Source organism: Phyllobates terribilis, unplaced genomic scaffold, assembly GCF_046119375.1.
Source record: "Phyllobates terribilis strain yellow unplaced genomic scaffold, ASM4611937v1 Scaffold_5__5_contigs__length_657084704, whole genome shotgun sequence".
NCBI lineage: Eukaryota > Metazoa > Chordata > Amphibia > Anura > Dendrobatidae > Phyllobates > Phyllobates terribilis.
In genome coordinates, this window is record NW_027362765.1 from 535,284,994 (window position 1) to 535,307,711 (window position 22,718).

The following is a 22,718-nucleotide window of genomic DNA, read 5'->3' on the forward strand; positions in this document are numbered from 1 at the left end:
TGCTCTGCTTGTCTACCCCATCTGGGGGTTTTGCTCTGCTCTGCTTGTCTACCGCATCTGCGGGTTTTGCTCTGCTCTGCTTGTCTACCGCATCTGCGGGTTTTGCTCTGCTCTGCTTGTCTACCGCATCTGTGGGTTTTGCTCTGCTCTGCTTGTCTACCGCACCTGCGGCTCTGTTCCTGTGTCCCGGTCTGTGCTGGTGCCTATCCTGCCTGCATTCCTGCCTGCTAGTGCCCGCCTGTCTGCGTGCCAACCGTGCCTGCCAGTGCCCACCTGTCTGCGTGCCAGCCGTGCCTGCCAGCGCCCACATGTCTGCATACCAGCCGTGCCTGCCAATACCCACCTGTCTGCATACCAGCCGTGCCTGCCAGTATCCACCTGTCTGTATGCCAGCCTAACCTGCCTGCTCCTGCATTCCCCGGTGTGGGTCTACAGCTGTGACCAGGGTCTGACCTGGAGTAGCACCTGGTCCCTCTGCTCGGTTCCTCCCTGGTTCACGGAGTCGACTGAGCCGCCGTGTGACCTTGGTCGGACCGAGTTGATACTTATTTACGCCCCTCCAGGCACTCCTCAGTTCATGGTACAGTGGGATCACTAGTCATGCTCACGCCAGTCAGTCCGGGCGTGTGCGTAACATATACCATGTCAGAGGAGAGAGAAATGATTATAAAACCGTAGGCACACTTTTTTTTGTGATCGCCGTTATTTGGTGAATAACGGCGATCACGTGACAGGGGACCATAAAAAATGGCCCTGATCAGAGACCCCGGAGAATTTCCGACTCTGGGGGACACTACAGCCTTATTCCTCAGAGACGCATTTTCACGCCGCCGTGAAAATGCGTTATGGCGGTCGTTAAGGGGTTACGAGCAGGGTCGTCATTATTTTTGCTTTAATTATTGTACTATCTTTAGCTATGTTACTTATGACTGTTGTATATGAACCTCTCAATTGCGGTGGCCACTATCAGAAGATAGTCTGGGATAGGCCATCAATGCTAAAGTAGTGAAAACCATCTTTAAGATACTCCTCCAATAGAACTAAGGGGTCTAGAACAAAGACAAAGAAAAACAAACCCCATAGCATTATCCCTCCTCCACCAAATGTTACCGTTAGCACAATGCAGTCAGGCAGGTAGCGTTCTCCTGGCATTAGTCAAATCCACACACATCCATCAGTCTGCCAGATAGAGAAGTGTGATTTGTCATTCAATAGAAGATGTTTCCACTGCTCCAGAGTCCGGTGGCGGTGTCCTTCACACCAATCCATCTGAAGCATGATATTGTGCTTGGTGATGTAAGGCTTGTATGCAGCGGCTCTTACATTTAAACCTATGCCATGAAGATCCTTGTGCAGTTCTTGTGCTGATGTTGATGCCAGAGGAGCCAGTTGAACTCTGCAGTTATTGAGTCAGCAAAACAGTGGTGACGTTTGTGCACTATGCGCCACGGCAGTCGCCGACTTCTGTAACTTTACGTGGTCTCCACTTTGTGGCTGAGTTGCTCTGGTTTCACTTTTCAATAAGACCACCCACAGCTGATCGTGAAATATTTAGAAGGGAAGACAATGCACAGAACTCCACTGGCCTGGCAAGTGTTCTGATGTCTGGGAGGTGCCTGCATACATTGTCATCTATACTGAATAATCCGGTCGAATACAAGGGCAATACAGTAGCCTGTATAGTGAAACATTTCACATCATATAACTTGGAAATATGTATTTTTAAAATAATTAAGAAAAAAAAAATAGAATTTTATTTTCTGCTTCTAATTGAAACCTTTTTTTTTTGACTCCGGATTGTCATTAGTATCTTTATTCCATGTACGCATCATGTGTCAGTCATCACAGATGGGATGGAGACAGCGCAGAACTGCATATAGAATAACCTAGCAGAATTAGGGTTTCTGTGTCTCCGATGGGTCACTCTTCTACAGCACACTCTCCTTCCCCCCTTTACGAGTCAGTCATGTGACCGTGATGTCATTCTTTCAGGCAGCAGCTCCATCCAGCAGCCACATACACAGCATTGCCATTAGCATGTAACTTCCTGCTGGAGCTCAGTGTCTGGAGGTAACACCCTGCCATACACAGATCACATACAGGCTGATTGATGCAACCCAGCTGCAAAAACGAGACCAGACGGAGTGGACATGGGACCTGGACGCACATGGACTGCCGGTAGGATTGTCCATACACTTTATATTCAGCCTCATCACCGCCAACTCAAGTGGTGACAGTAGCTTCATCCATGAACCCGAGAGATCCTTGGATGAAAAGTAACATGAGATGTTCCATTGTCTCTTGCACGCTCTGCATGGGGCAACAATATAGCCCTAAGAGTAACCATTCTTCATGGCGGACCATCTGGTACTTTATTGCTGGGAGTATCTTACTGACTTGTACCTGGGCTGACTCGGAGCAATGGGACAGTCCTGAATATCTGGATATTGCAGAGGGAGAAACAATGTGGATGGATTCAGCAACTGATGACACCTTCGCAGACCATAACAATGGACATCTCGTGGATGATGACCAATTTCCGGAGGAATCCTATATAGCAGCAATGCCTGGACAATGGGATCAGTCCTCTTTCCAGCCATCGAGCGTGTTCTCCACTTCTGAACTAGGCACCGTGATGGTGGACTCTTACCGTGGTCCAGGTAACAGCGACACCAGAAGCAACAAAGAGTTACCTATTCTTCTGTGGTGGAGTGAGAACCTGTTCCCTCACTTTCCGGGGGACACAGAGCGCATAGACTGTCCCCTAAGTTCCTGCATGGTGACAAAAGATAAGAGAGTAAAACTTCACAAAAGGACTAAATCTATAATTTTCTACGGCACAGATTTCAGAGCATACGAAGCTCCTCTGCCCAGAATGCCGCACCAGACATGGGCACTGTTTCATGAGGAATCACCAATGAATAACTATGTTCTGTCACATTTGCCAGGAATACGTCTCTTTAACTACACTGCCACCTTCAGACGAGAGTCTGATTACCCCCTCACTCTGCAGTGGCTGCCCACAATTGGTTACCTGCAGAACCCAGCGGTGTCTGTAGCTGAAAAAAACAAGTGGCGAGAAAAAGGCTATGCCCCCATATTGTACATGCAGTCCCACTGTGATGTTCCATCAGACAGGGACCGTTATGTGAAAGAGTTAATGAAGTACATTCAGGTGAGAAATGATCCAACGTGACATCAATAAGCGTCATCAGATTATTTTCTTGTCTCTTGTTACAATCCTAGTTGAAAAAAGACATACTGTAGGTTCATCAAGTTTAACCTTCCTTGACCGTCCATATCGCTAGATAATGTATACCCCACAATGCCATTTATTGTCAGAAACGCATCCAGCCCTTTTATAAAATCTGTTATAGTGTCGGCCATTACTACCTCTTGTGGTCGGCATTCCACAGTCCGACTGCTCTAACTGTAAAGAACCCTTTCCTGTTTAGCTGCCAGAATCGCCTTTCCACCCGTAATGAGTGCCCCCTGGTCTTTTGTAAGGTATAAGTCACGTGTTTGTGTTGACCATACATGTATTTACACACATACAGTGCCTTGAAAAAGTATTGATACCCGTGAACCTTTTCATAACTTATTCCAAAAAACTTAAATGCATTTTATGGGATATACTAACACAAAGTATTTATTTTATTCACTTATATAGTGCCATTAATTCCACAAACATTATGAGCACTATCCCCATTGGGGCTCACAATCTACATTCCCTATCTGTATGTATTTGGAGTGTGGGAGGAAACAGGAGGAAACCCACACAAACATGGGGAGAACATACAAACTTCTTGCAGATGTTGTCCTTGGTGAGATTTGAACCCAGGACCCCAGCGCTGAACAGCTGCAGTGCTAACCACTGAGCCACCATGCTGCCCTAAAGTAGCAAGTATTTGTGAAGTGTAAAGGAAATGATATATGGTTTTCTAAATATTTTAGAAATATAAATCTGAAAATTGTGACGTGCATTTGTATTCAGCCTCCCTGAGTCAATACTTTGTAGGACCACATCTCGCTGCAATTACTGCTGCAGGTCTTTTGGGGTATGTCATTACCAGCTTTGGCATCTAGAGGCTGAAATTTTTGCCTATTCTTCTTTGCAAACTATCTCTAGCACAGTGAGATTGCATGGAGGCGTCTGTGAGCAGCAGTTTTCAAGTCTTGCCACAGATTCTCAATGGGATTTGGTCTGGACTGTGACTGGGCCATTCACACACATGAATATGCTTTGATCTAAACCATTCCATTGTAGCATTGGCAGTATGTTTAGGGTCATTGTCCTGCTGGGAGGTGAACCTACACCCCAGCCTCAAGTCTTTTGCTGCCTCTAAGAGATTTTACTCTGGGATTGCCCTATATTTGGCTCCATCCATCTCCCCATCAACTCTGAACAGCTTCCCTGTCCCTGCTGAAGAAAAAGATCCCCACAGCATGATGCTGCTACTACTTTGACAATAGGGATGCTGATTTCAGGGTGATGTGCAGTCTTAGTATTTCACTACACATGGCGTTTTACATTTAGTCCCAAATGTTCTACTTTGGTCTCATCTGACCAGAGCACTTTCTTCCACATGATAGCTGTAAACAGGACTTCTTATAGCTTTCTTTCCAAAATGACTTTCTTGCCACTCTTCCATAAAGGCCAAATTTGTGGAGTATACGAATAATAGTTGTCTTGTGCACAGATTCTCCCACCTGAGCTGTGGATCTCTGCATTTCCTCCAGAGTGACCATGGGTCTCTTGGCTGCCTCTCTAATTAGTGCTCTCCTTGCTTGTGATGTCAGTTTATATGAAGGGACATGTCTTGGTTGGTTTGCAGTTGTGCCATACTCTTTACATTTTTGGATGATGGATTGAACAGTGCTTTGCGACATGTTTAGAGCTTGGGCTATTTTTTTTATAACTTAACCCTGCTTTACTCTTCTGCAAAACTTTATCCCTGACATGTCTGATGTGTTCCTTGGTTTCCATGATGCTGTTTGATCCCTATTGTTCTCAAACAAACCTTCACAGCTGTAGTTATACTGGGAATAAATCACATACAGGTAGAATCAATTTACTAATTATTTGACTTCTGGAGGCAATTGGTCACTCAGGATGTTATTTAGGGGTATCAGACTACAGGGGGCTGAATACAAATGCACATCACAATTTTCAGAGTTGTATTTTTAAAATAATTAAAAAACCATATATCATTCTCTTACATTTCACAAATACTTGCTACTTTGTGTTGTTATATCACATAAATGTGAAAAAATGTGGAAAAGTTCATGGGTTATGAATACTTTTTCAAGGCACTACAATGAAATTGCATCTGAGGCTTCTTTATTCTTAGCTAAAAAAAGCCCAACATTTCTAAAGTCTCATCATAAGAGAGGCTGTCCATCTCATGTAATAATCTAGCTGTCGACTTTGTACCAAGTTTGGCTTTACAATATCGTTTTTAAAATGAGGAGCCAAAACGGGATCCCATATTCTCGAAGTGGCCTTACAAGTAATTTACAGAGGGGTAATAATACATTGGGATTGCAGGATGTTATCTCTTTTTTTTTCTTTACACCCTAAAACTTTGTCTGCTTTTGCAGCTGTAGCTTGACATTGAGTACTGCAGCTTACCTTAAAAAAAATCAAGTTCATTTTTTACCCAGAGATAGAGTGTAGTAATTTCATATTTGTACTGAGCCCTGACAGTAGTGTAAGTACATGCTCTGTAAACCGTCAGCTATTCCTCCCGAATCCTACACACTGCTGATTCAAGCACGTATGTATTCTGTTCACTTATCTACCTGTACATGCAACAGCTCATAGGGCACACCACATTTTTTCTGTTGTATTTGTATAAAATCAGACAAGACCTCCTTAATATGAATTGGGGGCTTACCGAAGTCCATGCACAAAAGTGTAAACCTTATTATGGCACTGTACAAGATGGAGCCATAATAAGGCAGTGTGCATAAGCCCTTAGATGGCAATACACAGCTGCATTTATATCGAATGTATGAAGGTGTTCTCTAGTGTTGAGCCACCCCCGTAGTGTTCGGGTTCGGTTCGGTTCGTCGAACACCAGGATGTTCGAGGAACTGTTCGTCGAACACCGTCGAACACCGTTAAAACTAATGGCAGGCAAACAAAAACACATAGAAACACATAGAAAACACCTTCAAAGGTGTCCAAAAGCTGACAAACTGCTCAGAAGACGCTCTCTTTAAAAAGCCGGCCGGCAATTCAGTTAGCGGCATACACCGGTACCCGACAATTTAGACAAGAAGGAATAGAGCATCACACATAGATTAGATAGATAGAAATATGTCAGTCACATATATATGAAGTACAGTGACAGTGATGGTTACTGTACTTGTCATTTAGTGTTAAAGGATTTATTAAAAAAAATATTAGTGTTTTCATGCACCGTCTCTTTAAAAAAGCCGGCCAGCAATTCAGCATCGGTACCCGACAATTTAGAATAGAAGGAATAGAGCATCACACATAGATTAGATAGATAGAAATATGTCAGTCACATATATATGAAGTACAGTGACAGTGTTGGTTACTGTACTTGTCATTTAGTGTTAAAGGATTTATTAAAAAAAATATTAGTGTTTTCATGCACCGTCTCTTTAAAAAAGCCGGCCAGCAATTCAGCATCGGTACCCGACAATTTAGAATAGAAGGAATAGAGAATCACACATAGATTAGATAGATAGAAACATGTCAGTCACATATATATGAAGTACAGTGATAGTGTTGATTACTGTACTTGTCATTTGTGTTAAAATAAAGGATTTATTAAAAAAAAAATTGGCGTGGGGTTCCCCGTAATTTTAGTCTCTAGCGGAGGTTAAGCAGACGGCTGGGGCAGATGTTTGAAGCCTGGGAAGGGGGTAATACCCACGGAGCTTCCCAGGCTACTAATATCAGCCCCCAGCTGAATACCTAGCCTTTACTAGCTATTAAAATGGGGGACCCCCAAAAAAATGACGTGGGGTCCCCCCTATTTTAATAGCTAGCAAAGGCTAGGCAGACCGCTGGGGGCTGATATTAATAGCCCAGGAAGGGTGCCATGAATATTGGCCCCCTCCCAGGCTACAAACACCAGCCGTCAGCCGCCCCAGAAATGGCGCATCCATAGGATGCGCCAATTCTGGCACTTAGCCTCGCTCTTCCCACTGCCCTGTAGCGGTGGCAGTGGGGTAATAGGGCTGGGGTTGATGTCAGCTTATAATGCCAGCTGACATCAAGCCCAGGTTAGTAATGGAGAGGCGTCTATAAGACACCCCCATTACTAACCCCATAGTCAAAGTTAAAAAAAACACCAACACCCAGAATAAAGTCCTTTAATTGAAATAAAGACACAATTCTTTATTGTTCTAAATTAAACCACACTTACCGTCTTGCCCATTCCAGCTGAAGCCAACGATCTCCTGCAATAAAAGTAAAATAATAAAGCAACATCATCCTTACCTTTCCATGGCTCCCACGACAGCTTCAGCTCTGCTACATTCACATGACAGGCTGGACTGCAGCAGAACGCTGCCATCCAGCTTGCCATGCAGCAGACACTGAGAAGTGCAGGCTTGCTTGCGCTCCTCAGTGTCTGGCTGTGACGGCATCCAGATGAGCCGAGTTCATGTCCAATGAACTCAGCTCACCTCATGCACGTCACTGACAGCGTGGGAAAATTCTCCTGCGCATGCGGTGAGTGCAGGAGAATTTTCCCACGCTGTCAGTGACGGACATGAACTCGGCTCATCTGGATGCCGTCACAGCCAGACACTGAGGAGCGCAAGCATGCCTGCGCTTCTCAGTCTCTGCGGCATGGCAAGCTGGATGGCAGCTTTCGACTGCGATCCAGCCTGTCATGTGAATGTAGCAGAGCTGGAGCCGTCGTGGGAACCATGGAAAGGTAAGTATGATGTTGCTTTATTATTTTACTTTTATTGCAGGAGATCGTTGGCTTCAGCTGGAATGGGCGTGATGGTAAGTATGGTTTAATTTAGAACAATAAAGAATTGTGTCTTTATTTCAATTAAAGGACTTTATTCTGGGTGTTGGTGTTTTTTTGTAACTTTGACTATGGGGTTAGTAATGGGGGTGTCTTATAGACGCCTCTCCATTACTAACCTGGGCTTGATGTCAGCTGGCATTATAAGCTGAGATCAACCCCAACCCTATTACCCACTGCCACCACTACAGGGCAGTGGGAAGAGCGAGGCTAAGTGCCAGAATTGGCGCATCCTATGGATGCGCCATTTCTGGGGCGGCTGACGGCTGGTATTTCTAGCCTGGGAGGGGGCCAATATTCATGGCACCCTTCCTGGGCTATTAATATCAGCCCCCAGCTGTCTGCCTAGCCTTTGCTAGCTATTAAAATGGAGACCCCATGTCATCTTTTTGGGGGTCCCCCATTTTAATAGCTAGTAAAGGCTAGGTATTCAGCTGGGGGCTGATATTAGTAGCCTGGGAAGCTCCGTGGGTATTACCCCCTTCCCAGGCTTCAAACATCTGCCCCAGCCGTCTGCTTAACCTCCGCTAGAGACTAAAATTACACGGAACCTCACGCCAATTTTTTTTTTAATAAATCTTTTATTTTAACACTAAATGACAAGTACAGTAATCAACACTGTCACTGTACTTATTATATATGTGACTGACATGTTTCTATGTATCTAATCTATGTGTGATGCTCTATCTTTCTGTTATAAATTGTCGGGTACCGCTGCTGAATTGCCGGCCGGCTTTTTTAAAGAGACGGTGCATGAAAACACTAATATTTTTTTTAATAAATCCTTTACACTAAATGACAAGTACAGTAACCATCACTGTCACTGTACTTCTTATATATGTGACTGACATGTTTCTATCTATCTAATCTATGTGTGAAGCTCTATTCTTTCTGTTCTAAATTGTCGGGTACCGGTGTATGCCGCTGCTGAATTGCCGGCTTTTCATGTTTCACTGTGAGCACAGTTCCCATCGATTTGGGCAACCACTGTAATGCCACAACCACCATGGCTGTGGCATTATAGTGAGTGGCAGGCAATCCCTGCATGATTGGTGCTCTAAATAGCGCCAGACATGCAGGACACGCTTTTGGTGCACGAACAGTTATCGAACATAACCTCGAACAGCCGAATTTTTTGCAAATCGTTTGCGTTCATCGAACGACTCGAACACCGCCCAAAACAGCTCGAATTTCAGATTGGCGAACAGTTCTAGTTGAACACCGCTCATCTCTAGTGTTCTCCCCTACAAGCATTGAATCTAAGCGCCATACATATGCACCCAAACAATACAGATCTTTAAATTCTGATTTTTTTATTTTTTTTTATATCTGCTAGATTGACTCATATGGTCAGTGTTTAAAGAACCGCCAATTCTCAAGCAAGAGACTTGAGGACACTTCAACGGCCACCACAGAAGATGAAGAGTTCATGGCTTTCACTGCAAGATACAAGTTTCACTTGGCAATGGAAAATGCAATATGTCCTGATTATATGACAGAGAAGTTATGGCGGCCCATGCACATAGGGGCAATTCCAATATACAGGGGATCCCCTTCTGTTAAGGACTGGATGCCCAACAACCATTCTATTATATTAACTGATGACTTTGCAACACCAAAGGAGTTAGCCGAGTTCCTCATTTCTTTGGACAAGGATGATGAATTGTACCTCAGATACTTAGAGTATAAGGAACCTGGTGGGATAGTAAACAGGCTGCTGCTGGCCAGTATGGAGAACCGAGAATGGGGAGTGAATGATATGACCGCACCAAACTACCTCAATGGCTTTGAATGCTTTGTGTGTGATCAGGAGAATGATAGAGTCAAAGCGGAGAAGAAACATAAGAAAACCCAGGGTAAAGGTCCGGCTCCAGTGCCACACATCGCTGGGAATAATCACATGGGATGTCCCATGCCGGTGCCCGGTCTAGGAAGTGCTGATGAACTCCCGGAAAATGACAGGTAACTAATTGTTAAAAGGAATGTGAATCGCAGCAAAATATAGGACGTGATAACTTCTAACGACTATGTGAGATCTCTCTAAGGGCAGGTGCAGACGGCCGTAGATTCTCCCATCCGAAAGAATCAGGTAGATTATGCAAATGACACTCCAATCAAACACTGAGTGTGAGCATAGCGTTCTCCGATTGTATGGGATGAGGAGAAGATGGAGAAAAAAATGTCTCCATTTTCTCTATTAAGTCAGTGCGCGAAAATCGGACTGCACTCAGATGTCATCCGACTGCAGTCCGATGATTTCCACGCACTCATTGACTTGCATGGCCAAGTGAAATCCGAATATCAGATCAAACTCAGGCATGCAGCGCTTTTGTTTCCTCAGGGCATTATCTGTCTGAGGAAAAAATTGGACATGTGCACGGCCCCGTAGACTCATTGGTCCGAGTGGGATCCAATGTTTTGTCGGATTGCCCTTGGACCGAAAATACAGTTTTCTGCCCTAATAAGCACTCATTAAATGAAAGAGAAGCTGGAGAAGAAACATTTTCTCCAAGCAAAATGGCCAGTTGGCCAATCCCTCACCAATAATCCCCTTTCCAATGCTCATCTCTAATCAGCGGCAGGAGGGAAAGGGACATGGACAGTCTATCTAGTTGACCACTTTTTAATGTAGGCACCCTGTTGATTAGAGGGGGTACCATGGCAATTATTAGAATAATGTAACTTGTTATGTAGGCATGGGCAAATAGTTAAAAGTTAACTTTTTTTCTAATTTTTATTATAGAAATAAACAGTAAACATAAAAATAAGAAAAATTGTAAGATATCTTATCAGAGAAAATAGCTTTTTTCTCCTCCCAGATTGATCTTTCACTCTTAATTCATGGATAAAATCTGTATTCAGTGAAGACATAAATTTCCATTACTGAAATAGCAGTTGATGCTTTTAAAATTCTATGGAGGGAGAAGGAGGATTTGAAGGCAGACACAGACATTGTACTGCAAGTTCTCCTGAAATGACAGTTACAGTTCTACATAGAACTTTATAAGCACCAACTGTCATCTCCTTTTTCTATTTACTTTCCTATCTAGTAGTGGTAAAGTTTGTTTTTTGGGGAATACAGATTTTACCTATAAATTGGGAATTTTGAGAATGAAGGATCAGTCCAGAAGGAGAAAGAATCAGATTTCTCTATTAAGATGCATTACAAGGCCTCTTATCTTCACGTGTACTAATAATTTATGTAAAAAAGAAAATAAAACAGTGGTTACTGTTTTTTAAATACTTACTTTTTTACTGTTATTTAAATACTTACATATAAGATACAGTAAGTCACATTGACTTTGATGCGGGCTCAAGATCTAAGCATATTTGCCAGCAGATGATTCAGCCATCATCAGCCTCTAACATCTTATCTACCCCCAAAATGGTATCAATAAAAACATCGGCTCCTGGTGCAAAAAACAAACCCTCACAGCCCTATCAACCGAAAATTGAACTCCTTTTTTTTTTTTACAAAATTCTAAAATTTTATTCACAACCAAATAAAAAAAAAAAACGATTCACATTTGGTATCACCATAATTGTACTCCCCTGGAGAATCATATAGCCTGGTCATTTTTACTTTATAATGAATGCTGTAAATAAAAAGCACACAAAACAATTGCAGAATTGCTCTTTTTTTGCCACACTTGGAATTTTTTTTCTTGCTTTCCAGTAAATCACTTGATAAAATGAATGGTGTCATTCAAAAGCACAACTCATCCTGCAAAAAATAAGCCCTCACAAGGCTAAATCATCAGAGGAATAAAAAAAACATATGTGTATAATCTATGTACATGTTGGAACATTGTGCTGTTGCTCTTTTTGGAAACATCACCTGAGAACAGCACTCTGCTCCTGTAGGTGTGTATCCTTGAAAGGTTGTGCAAATATTTGCAGATATACATAAGTCAGAGCACTGTACCATGTCTTCCCGTCATGCACTAGAAAACACAGCTGTCGTTCTCTCATGAAGTGTGGTCAAGAAAAAATATTATTTTTCCTCGAGATCTCCTATGATTAAAGGGAATCTGTCAGCAGGATTTCACCTCCAAAAACCGTGCATGTAGCTGTTTCAAAGACAAGTCCAGCAATACTTTTACATGGCCAGTCCTTTCCTCTGTTACTGAGAAATCAGCATTTTAAATTGATATGCAAAGAGGCTAAAGGACTATGGTAGATCTGAAGCCTCTGTCACTCCAGCTCTTTTCCCCGTCCAGTACCGCCTCCTCCTGCTTGAGTGAAAGCCTCTATGCTGTGTGACTTTAGGCAAAGGAGCCATCAGTAAAGCAGGAGGAGACGGCGCTAGGTGGTGAATAGAGCTGGAGTGACAAAGGCTTCAGATCTACCTTAGCCATTTGTATATCAATGTAAACACTCAGTTACAGAAGAACAGACTGGCCATGTAAAGGTATTGCTGGACTTGTCTTTGAAAGAGTTACATGCAAATATAAATACTTTGGGGGTGAAATTCTGCTGACAGATTCCCTTTAAGGCCACAGCCCCATTATAAGTATTTTTTCTCCGGAGTGGGAACCAAAACCAGATGAGGAACAATCAGAGAAAAGGTATAATAGAAACAAGTCACCAATTCTGCATTTATCACCCACTCCTGGTTTTGGCTCCCACTCCTGAGAAAAATACTGACCGAATACTGACCAAATACTGATAGTGGGGCCGTGGTCTTAGGCCGTATTCACACTGTTTCTACAGTGTTCATTGCTGTATGGTTGAGAAAGTTCCTAGCAGATAAGACAAATGTATAATATGGTCTCATTTACTTGATGGAGATCTAAGAGATATCCTCTATTCGGCTTTGAGCAGGGGGTTGGACCAGATGACCCAGGAGGTCCCTTCCAACTCTACCATTCTATACAGCATAAGCAATGAGAACATTTTTATTAGTGAAGCCAGATAGATTAAAAACACTAGATTATTTCTTCTTTATTTTTCAAGCAGCCATTAAAATCCAAGCACAGAAGTTATTATAAAAGGCTGGCACAGCCTACACATTTCATGCTGTTACTCATGATACAGGATTAAGACACACACACTACAGGGTAAGAGTCGTTGTAACACACTCCTCCTCCTTGTTTTCCTCCGGGTTCTCCGCTTTCCCCCCACACTCCAAAGACATACTGATAGGAAACCTAGATTGTGAGCCCCAATGGGGACTGTCAGTTATGGTCGGGGGTGCAACCCCTTGACTGAAACCGGAACGCTGCCGGGGAAATAAAGTTAATTTTCTCCCTGCAAGGTTCGACGAAGTGTGAGCGCTGCGTGGGTTAGTAACACTATTAACCTGCAGATTAACCCCATATCTACAGGTTAATAGCATTTTTTCTGGTGACAGGTTCCCTTTAAAGAGGTTGTCCCCTTTCAGAAAACTTTGTTTCAAGGGCTGTAGTAGCTGTAAAAAAAAAAAACTAGTATTACTTACCCTCCAAAGATCTCAGTCATTTCCCCTGTCTCTGTTGGATATCTGCAGTGGTGACGTAATTTTGACAGCTCTGCAGCCAATCACTGAGCTCGGTTGCGCTGCCTTTGTAGACAGCACAAGCTCACTGATTGGCTGCAGTGCTGTTCATGTGATGTCAGCGGTGCAAACAATTAATGAGATAGGGGCAGTAGCAGAGAGTCGGCTGAGATCCGTGGAGGATAAATAATACTCGGTTTGCTTTTATTTATAGCTACGGCAGCCTATGAAACAATGTTTCCTGAAAAGGGACAACTTCTTTAACGTATTTGTGCAGGGATGTAATTGACAAACAGGTTTCTCAAATTCATCAACACACTAATAAAAGGTTAAAGGGATTGTCCACCACTGAAAACCCCCTTAATAAAATTTCCACTTTGCTGCATAAAATAGAAAAACTCGATATTTACCTCTAGAACTGACACTTCACTTTCTGCACTTGCTGATTGGCTGCAGCCTTCACTTTTCCATCATGGCGGACCTCCGCTGTAATAGAATAGTGAAGGCTGCAGCCGATCAGTGGTCGGTGATTGGCTGCAGAGATCATGTGACGGCTGGGAGACACAGAGAACAGAGGAACGGCGCAGCTCTGGGAGGGAAGTATGCAATGTCTGTACGTGTTGCATCAGAGTGGAGTAACTTCATTAACCTTTTCCATCATTAATTTACACGCAGGTATTCATTAACTTTCCCACCATTGTTCACATTTTTTGTAGGTCTGGATTTTCTCATAAATATCCGCAGCCATCAGTTCTTACTATTGCTCTTTGGTTTTTGCATTTTTCATAATAATCTTATCTTTTCTTTTGTGATTTTTTTTCCTTTTTAGCTGGAAGCAGATGTGGCTACAAGATTACTGGCAAAGTTTTGATCAAGGGGAAGCGCTTGCTGCCATGATTCTACGGAATGAAACAAGTCAGGATAAATTCTGGGACTTCATGCATGAAATGTATATAAAAAGAAACATGAATCACTGATAGCAATTTTATACATTTTATGAAACTTGATATTTTCTAATGCCAAAAGTAAAACAATTCTTGAAGGACTTTCACCACCATGACATGTTTGAGTTCTTCCATTGAAGGATGGACATGCACCTCATGGTCATTTTTTTCTATATACCAAAGCATTTTTATTGAGAAATCTTGAACTTTATTTTGAGACTTTTTTTCAGGTTTCTTATTGTTGTACTCAACATTTTAAGGTTTTCAAGCATTTCATGTCACCAAAAAGAATGTGAACGTGTGAATGTAAAACAAGCGAAGTCATAATAGGCTAAACTATCTGTGACTTTCAAAAATGATGACAGATTGCTAAGGTGACAGCGCCAATAGTTGTAGAAAGTTAAAGATAATGCACCCTGCACACAACTCATGTCAGTTGCAACTCCTGGGGGGGAAGGGAGCTCAGACCCCCACAACCAAGCATGCCCAACACCAAGGCCTTCAGCTATTGATGGCCTTCCTTGGCTTCTTTCAGGCTCATAGGCTATAATTTCCTGACTCCTAAGTGAAGCAGAAAATGTGTAACGGGTGAGTTGTCGCATTCTGGGACTCTGAAGGGTTTTCAGTTTTGCTTCAACTTTGAAGGCCACAATGGCCTCATCAGATAGACTGTATGGATGGGACATCAGCACATCTACTCTTGGCAGAAGACATTGGAGTGGTGGGGCTGGACATATTTCTTATCATACAGTTAAAGCAAATATGACCAGACTACACATGGTTTGCCTGCAGTCTGTAGTCACAGGAACACATAACTCTGCATTAGGGCTGTAGCAACAAAATTATAGAAGATTTGTAATCAAGACTATTACCGAAATTGCTCAATTCATTTTATTGTAGGTGCACTGGGGAAATAATGTATAAAAATGGGCAAATTGTACACCCTGAACATACATCTGATAAGCTGGGAATCTGTCCTCACAATTTATAGTCGAGATAGTGGAGATTTTTTATAGCCAAATGATTCAGAATTGTTTGGCAAATTGTATTAAAAAGTGGAGTACAGGCGCAATGCCAAATCGACTGTGTGTTTCAGATACAATTAATAACTACTGGACCTAAATACAATCATAAAGTAAAAAAGTCTGCAACACACTCCAAATATTAAAAACCATGTGCCATGTTATCATGTATAATATTTGTGTAAATTGCACAAAATTTGTCATAGAATATTTTGTCAGAAAGGGCAAAGAGATGAATGCTATGACAATATTAATAAAGCTCATCCCACTGTGAGAGCACTTCCAGAGGAGCAGAGGTTCTGCAAACTTAAAGGCAATGTTTTTAGAAAAATTATCCAAATAGCTTTACCCCAAAAGAAAGAAGACTGTCTCCAAAGTGCCACTTATGGGCAGGTACACTTTGACTTAGTGTGAACGCAGCCTATCAGTATTTCATATCAGTATTTGTAAGCCAAAACCAGGTGAGGAACAGACAGAGGAAAACATGTCACCACTTCTGTATATTTTACCCACCTCTGGTTTTGGCTTACAAATACTGATGTAAAATACTGACCAAATACTGAACATGGCCTTGAAGGGTCTGTCACCACCAAATTGGTAATCAAATCACTTTTGAAGGTATGTAGGTGACTTAGCAGCTCTAAAAATCATTCCTTTAGTGTAGATTTTAGTGGTTTAGTTGGCAGAAAAAAAGCTATATAAATTGTATGAGGGGGCTTCGGTGAACCCGTGGTGTCGCCCCTTCAGTTTGCATACTTAGCGTTTTGTCATATCTTGCTCATGGAGCACTGCCTGACCTCAATCAGCAGCTCTGCAGCACCGGAGTCAATGATGGTCTCCAGCAGTGTCATAGCGGAGGTGCTGGTTCCTGTCTATAGTACAGTACGGCAGCTGCAGACAGGAGTCAGTGATGGTCTCCAGCAGTGTCATAGCGGAGGTGCTGGTTCCTGTCTATAGTACAGTACGGCAGCTGCAGACAGGAGTCAATGATGGTCTCCAGCAGTGTCATAGCGGAGGTGCTGGTTCCTGTCTATAGTACAGTACGGCAGCTGCAGACAGGAGTCAGTGATGGTCTCCAGCAGTGTCATAGCGGAGATGCTGCTTCCTGTCTGCAGTACAGTACGGCAGCTGCAGACAGGAGTCAGTGATGGTCTCCAGCAGTGTCATAGCGGAGGTGCTGGTTCCTGTCTATAGTACAGTACGGCAGCTGCAGACAGGAGTCAATGATGGTCTCCAGCAGTGTCATAGCGGAGGTGCTGCTTCCTGTCTATAGTACAGTACGGCAGCTGCAGACAGGAGTCAGTGATGGTCTCCAGCAGTGTCATAGCGGAGGTGCTGCTTCCTGTCTGCAGTACAGTACGGCAGCTGCAGACAGGAGTCAATGATGGTCTCCAGCAGTGTCATAGCGGAGGTGCTGGTTCCTGTCTATAGTACAGTACGGCAGCTGCAGACAGGAGTCAATGATGGTCTCCTGCAGTGTCATAGCGGAGGTGCTGCTTCCTGTCTGCAGTACAGTACGGCAGCTGCAGACAGGAGTCAATGATGGTCTCCAGCAGTGTCATAGCGGAGGTGCTGGTTCCTGTCTATAGTACAGTACGGCAGATGCAGACAGGAGTCAATGATGGTCTCCAGCAGTGTCATAGCGGAGGTGCTGCTTCCTGTCTATAGTACAGTACGGCAGCTGCAGACAGGAGTCAATGATGGTTTCCGGCAGTGTCATAGCGGAGGTGCTGGTTCCTGTCTACAGTACAGTACAGCAGATGCAGACAGGAGTCAATGATGGTCTCCAGCAGTGTTATAGCGGAGGTGTTGGTTCCTGTCTATAGTACAGTACGGCAGCTGCAGACAGGAGTCAATGATGGTCTCCAGCAGTGTCATAGCGGAGGTGCTGCTTCCTGTCTATAGTACAGTACGGCAGCTGCAGACAGGAGTCAATGATGGTCTCCTGCAGTGTCATAGCGGAGGTGCTGGTTCCTGTCTATAGTACAGTACGGCAGCTGCAGACAGGAGTCAATGATGGTCTCCAGCAGTGTCATAGCGGAGGCGCTGCTTCCTGTCTATAGTACAGTACTGCAGCTGCAGACAGGAGTCAATGATGGTCTCCAGCAGTGTCATATCGGAGGTGCTGGTTCCTGTCTATAGTACAGTACGGCAGCTGCAGACAGGAGTCAATGATGGTCTCCTGCAGTGTCATAGCGGAGGCGCTGCTTCCTGTCTATAGTACAGTACGGCAGCTGCAGACAGGAGTCAATGATGGTCTGCAGCAGTGTCATAGCGGAGGCGCTGCTTCCTGTCTATAGTACAGTACTGCAACTGCAGACAGGAGTCAATGATGGTCTCCAGCAGTGTCATAGCGGAGGCGCTGCTTCCTGTCTATAGTACAGTACGGCAGCTGCAGACAGGAGTCAATGATGGTCTCCAGCAGTGTCATAGCGGAGGTGCTGCTTCCTGTCTATAGTACAGTACGGCAGCTGCAGACAGAAGTCAATGATGGTCTCCAGCAGTGTCATAGCGGAGGTGCTGGTTCCTGTCTATAGTACAGTACGGCAGCTGCAGACAGGAGTCAATGATGGTCTCCAGCAGTGTCATAGCGGAGGTGCTGGTTCCTGTCTATAGTACAGTACGGCAGCTGCAGACAGGAGTCAATGATGGTCTGCAGCAGTGTCATAGCGGAGGCGCTGCTTCCTGTCTATAGTACAGTACTGCAGCTGCAGAGAGGAGTCAATGATGGTCTCCAGCAGTGTCATAGCGGAGGTGCTGGTTCCTGTCTATAGTACAGTACGGCAGCAGCAGACAGGAGTCAATGATGGTCTCCAGCAGTGTCATAGCGGAGGTGCTGCTTCCTGTCTGCAGTACAGTACGGCAGCTGCAGACAGGAGTCAATGATGGTCTCCAGCAGTGTCATAGCGGAGGTGCTGGTTCCTGTCTATAGTACAGTACGGCAGCTGCAGACAGGAGTCAATGATGGTCTCCAGCAGTGTCATAGCGGAGGTGCTTGTTCTTGTCTATAGTACAGTACGGCAGCTGCAGACTGGAGTCAATGATGGTCTCCAGCAGTGTTATAGCGGAGGTGCTGCTTCCTGTCTATAGTACAGTACGGCAGCTGCAGACAGGAGTCAATGATGGTCTCCTGCAGTGTCATAGCGGAGGTGCTGGTTCCTGTCTATAGTACAGTACGGCAGCTGCAGACAGGAGTCAATGATGGTCTCCAGCAGTGTCATAGCGGAGGTGCTGGTTCCTGTCTATAGTACAGTACGGCAGCTGCAGACAGGAGTCAATGATGGTCTCCAGCAGTGTCATAGCGGAGGTGCTGGTTCCTGTCTATAGTACAGTACGGCAGCTGCAGACAGGAGTCAATGATGGTCTCCAGCAGTGTTATAGCGGAGGTGCTGGTTCCTGTCTATAGTACAGTACTGCAGCTGCAGACAGGAGTCAATGATGGTCTCCAGCAGTGTCATAGCGGAGGTGCTGGTTCCTGTCTATAGTACAGTACGGCAGCAGCAGACAGGAGTCAATGATGGTCTCCAGCAGTGTTATAGCGGAGGTGCTGGTTCTTGTCTACAGTACAGTACAGCAGCTGCAGACAGGAGTCAATGATGGTCTCCAGCAGTGTCATAGCGGAGGTGCTGGTTCCTGTCTATAGTACAGTACGGCAGCTGCAGACTGGAGTCAATGATGGTCTCCAGCAGTGTCATAGCGGAGGTGCTGGTTCCTGTCTATAGTACAGTACAGCAGCTGCATACAGGAGTCAATGATGGTCTCCAGCAGTGTCATAGCGGAGGTGCTGCTTCCTGTCTATAGTACAGTACTGCAGCTGCAGACAGGAGTCAATGATGGCCTCCTGCAGTGTCATAGCGGAGGTGCTGGTTCCTGTCTATAGTACAGTACGGCAGCTGCAGACAGGAGTCAATGATGGTCTCCTGCAGTGCCATAGCGGAGATGCTGGTTCCTGTCTATAGTACAGTACGGCAGCTGCAGACTGGAGTCAATGATGGTCTCCTGCAGTGTCATAGCGGAGGTGCTGGTTCCTGTCTATAGTACAGTACGGCAGCTGCAGACAGGAGTCAGTGATGGTCTCCAGCAGTGTCATAGCGGAGGTGCTGGTTCCTGTCTATAGTACAGTACGGCAGCTGCAGACAGGAGTCAATGATGGCCTCCTGCAGTGTCATAGTGGAGGTGCTGCTTCCTGTCTATAGTACAGTACGGCAGCTGCAGACAGGAGTCAGTGATGGTCTCCAGCAGTGTCATAGCGGAGGTGCTGGTTCCTGTCTATAGTACAGTACGGCAGCTGCAGACAGGAGTCAATGATGGCCTCCTGCAGTGTCATAGTGGAGATGCTGGTTCCTGTCTATAGTACAGTACGGCAGCTGCAGACAGGAGTCAGTGATGGTCTCCAGCAGTGTCATAGCGGAGGTGCTGGTTCCTGTCTATAGTACAGTACGGCAGCTGCAGACAGGAGTCAGTGATGGTCTCCAGCAGTGTCATAGCGGAGGTGCTGCTTCCTGTCTATAGTACAGTACGGCAGCTGCAGACAGGAGTCAATGATGGTCTCCAGCAGTGTCATAGCGGAGGTGCTGCTTCCTGTCTATAGTACAGTACTGCAGCTGCAGACTGGAGTCAATGATGGTCTCCAGCAGTGTCATAGCGGAGGTGCTGGTTCCTGTCTATAGTACAGTACGGCAGCTGCAGACAGGAGTCAATGATGGTCTCCAGCGGTGTCATAGCGGAGGTGCTGCTTCCTGTCTATAGTACAGTACGGCAACTGCAGACAGGAGTCAATGATGGTCTCCAGCAGTGTCATAGCGGAGGTGCTGGTTCCTGTCTACAGTACAGTACGGCAGCTGCAGACAGGAGTCAGTGATGGTCTCCTGCAGTGTCATAGCGGAGGTGCTGGTTCCTGTCTATAGTACAGTACGGCAGCTGCAGACAGGAGTCAATGATGGTCTCCTGCAGTGTCATAGCGGAGGTGCTAGTTCCTGTCTATAGTACAGTACGGCAGCTGCAGACAGGAGTCAATGATGGTCTCCTGCAGTGTCATAGCGGAGGTGCTGCTTCCTGTCTATAGTACAGTACGGCAGCTGCAGACAGGAGTCAATGATGGTCTCCTGCAGTGTCATAGCGGAGGTGCTGGTTCCTGTCTATAGTACAGTACGGCAGCTGCAGACAGGAGTCAATGATGGTCTCCAGCAGTGTCATAGCGGAGGCGCTGCTTCCTGTCTATAGTACAGTACGGCAGCTGCAGACAGGAGTCAATGATGGTCTGCAGCAGTGTCATAGCGGAGGTGCTGGTTCCTGTCTATAGTACAGTACGGCAGCTGCAGACAGGAGTCAATGATGGTCTCCAGCAGTGTCATAGCGGAGGTGCTGGTTCCTGTCTATAGTACAGTACTGCAGCTGCAGACAGGAGTCAATGATGGTCTCCAGCAGTGTCATATCGGAGGTGCTGGTTCCTGTCTATAGTACAGTACGGCAGCTGCAGACAGGAGTCAATGATGGTCTCCTGCAGTGTCATAGCGGAGGCGCTGCTTCCTGTCTATAGTACAGTACGGCAGCTGCAGACAGGAGTCAATGATGGTCTGCAGCAGTGTCATAGCGGAGGCGCTGCTTCCTGTCTATAGTACAGTACGGCAGCTGCAGACAGGAGTCAATGATGGTCTCCAGCAGTGTCATAGCGGAGGCGCTGCTTCCTGTCTATAGTACAGTACGGCAGCTGCAGACAGGAGTCAATGATGGTCTCCAGCAGTGTCATAGCGGAGGTGCTGCTTCCTGTCTATAGTACAGTACGGCAGCTGCAGACAGAAGTCAATGATGGTCTCCAGCAGTGTCATAGCGGAGGTGCTGGTTCCTGTCTATAGTACAGTACGGCAGCTGCAGACAGGAGTCAATGATGGTCTCCAGCAGTGTCATAGCGGAGGTGCTGGTTCCTGTCTATAGTACAGTACGGCAGCTGCAGACAGGAGTCAATGATGGTCTCCAGCAGTGTCATAGCGGAGGTGCTTGTTCTTGTCTATAGTACAGTACGGCAGCTGCAGACTGGAGTCAATGATGGTCTCCAGCAGTGTTATAGCGGAGGTGCTGCTTCCTGTCTATAGTACAGTACGGCAGCTGCAGACAGGAGTCAATGATGGTCTCCTGCAGTGTCATAGCGGAGGTGCTGGTTCCTGTCTATAGTACAGTACGGCAGCTGCAGACAGGAGTCAATGATGGTCTCCAGCAGTGTCATAGCGGAGGTGCTGGTTCCTGTCTATAGTACAGTACGGCAGCTGCAGACAGGAGTCAATGATGGTCTCCAGCAGTGTCATAGCGGAGGTGCTGGTTCCTGTCTATAGTACAGTACGGCAGCTGCAGACAGGAGTCAATGATGGTCTCCAGCAGTGTTATAGCGGAGGTGCTGGTTCCTGTCTATAGTACAGTACTGCAGCTGCAGACAGGAGTCAATGATGGTCTCCAGCAGTGTCATAGCGGAGGTGCTGGTTCCTGTCTATAGTACAGTACGGCAGCAGCAGACAGGAGTCAATGATGGTCTCCAGCAGTGTTATAGCGGAGGTGCTGGTTCTTGTCTACAGTACAGTACAGCAGCTGCAGACAGGAGTCAATGATGGTCTCCAGCAGTGTCATAGCGGAGGTGCTGGTTCCTGTCTATAGTACAGTACGGCAGCTGCAGACTGGAGTCAATGATGGTCTCCAGCAGTGTCATAGCGGAGGTGCTGGTTCCTGTCTATAGTACAGTACAGCAGCTGCATACAGGAGTCAATGATGGTCTCCAGCAGTGTCATAGCGGAGGTGCTGCTTCCTGTCTATAGTACAGTACTGCAGCTGCAGACTGGAGTCAATGATGGTCTCCTGCAGTGCCATAGCGGAGATGCTGGTTCCTGTCTATAGTACAGTACGGCAGCTGCAGACTGGAGTCAATGATGGTCTCCTGCAGTGTCATAGCGGAGGTGCTGGTTCCTGTCTATAGTACAGTACGGCAGCTGCAGACAGGAGTCAGTGATGGTCTCCAGCAGTGTCATAGCGGAGGTGCTGGTTCCTGTCTATAGTACAGTACGGCAGCTGCAGACAGGAGTCAATGATGGCCTCCTGCAGTGTCATAGTGGAGGTGCTGCTTCCTGTCTATAGTACAGTACGGCAGCTGCAGACAGGAGTCAGTGATGGTCTCCAGCAGTGTCATAGCGGAGGTGCTGGTTCCTGTCTATAGTACAGTACGGCAGCTGCAGACAGGAGTCAATGATGGTCTGCAGCAGTGTCATAGCGGAGG

General features: G+C 45.5%; 1 protein-coding gene across 1 annotated transcript; it reads left to right on the forward strand.

Annotated features, from left to right (window-relative positions):
* Window positions 1-1,966: 1,966 nt before the first annotated feature.
* On the forward strand, window positions 1,967-15,693 carry FUT11 (fucosyltransferase 11). Its single transcript, XM_073685794.1, has 3 exons — window positions 1,967-3,175; window positions 9,355-9,980; window positions 14,324-15,693. Exons 1-3 carry the CDS (start codon window positions 2,249-2,251, stop codon window positions 14,469-14,471), a joined length of 1,701 nt encoding a protein of 566 aa, XP_073541895.1. The 5' UTR covers window positions 1,967-2,248; the 3' UTR covers window positions 14,472-15,693.
* Window positions 15,694-22,718: the final 7,025 nt, after the last annotated feature.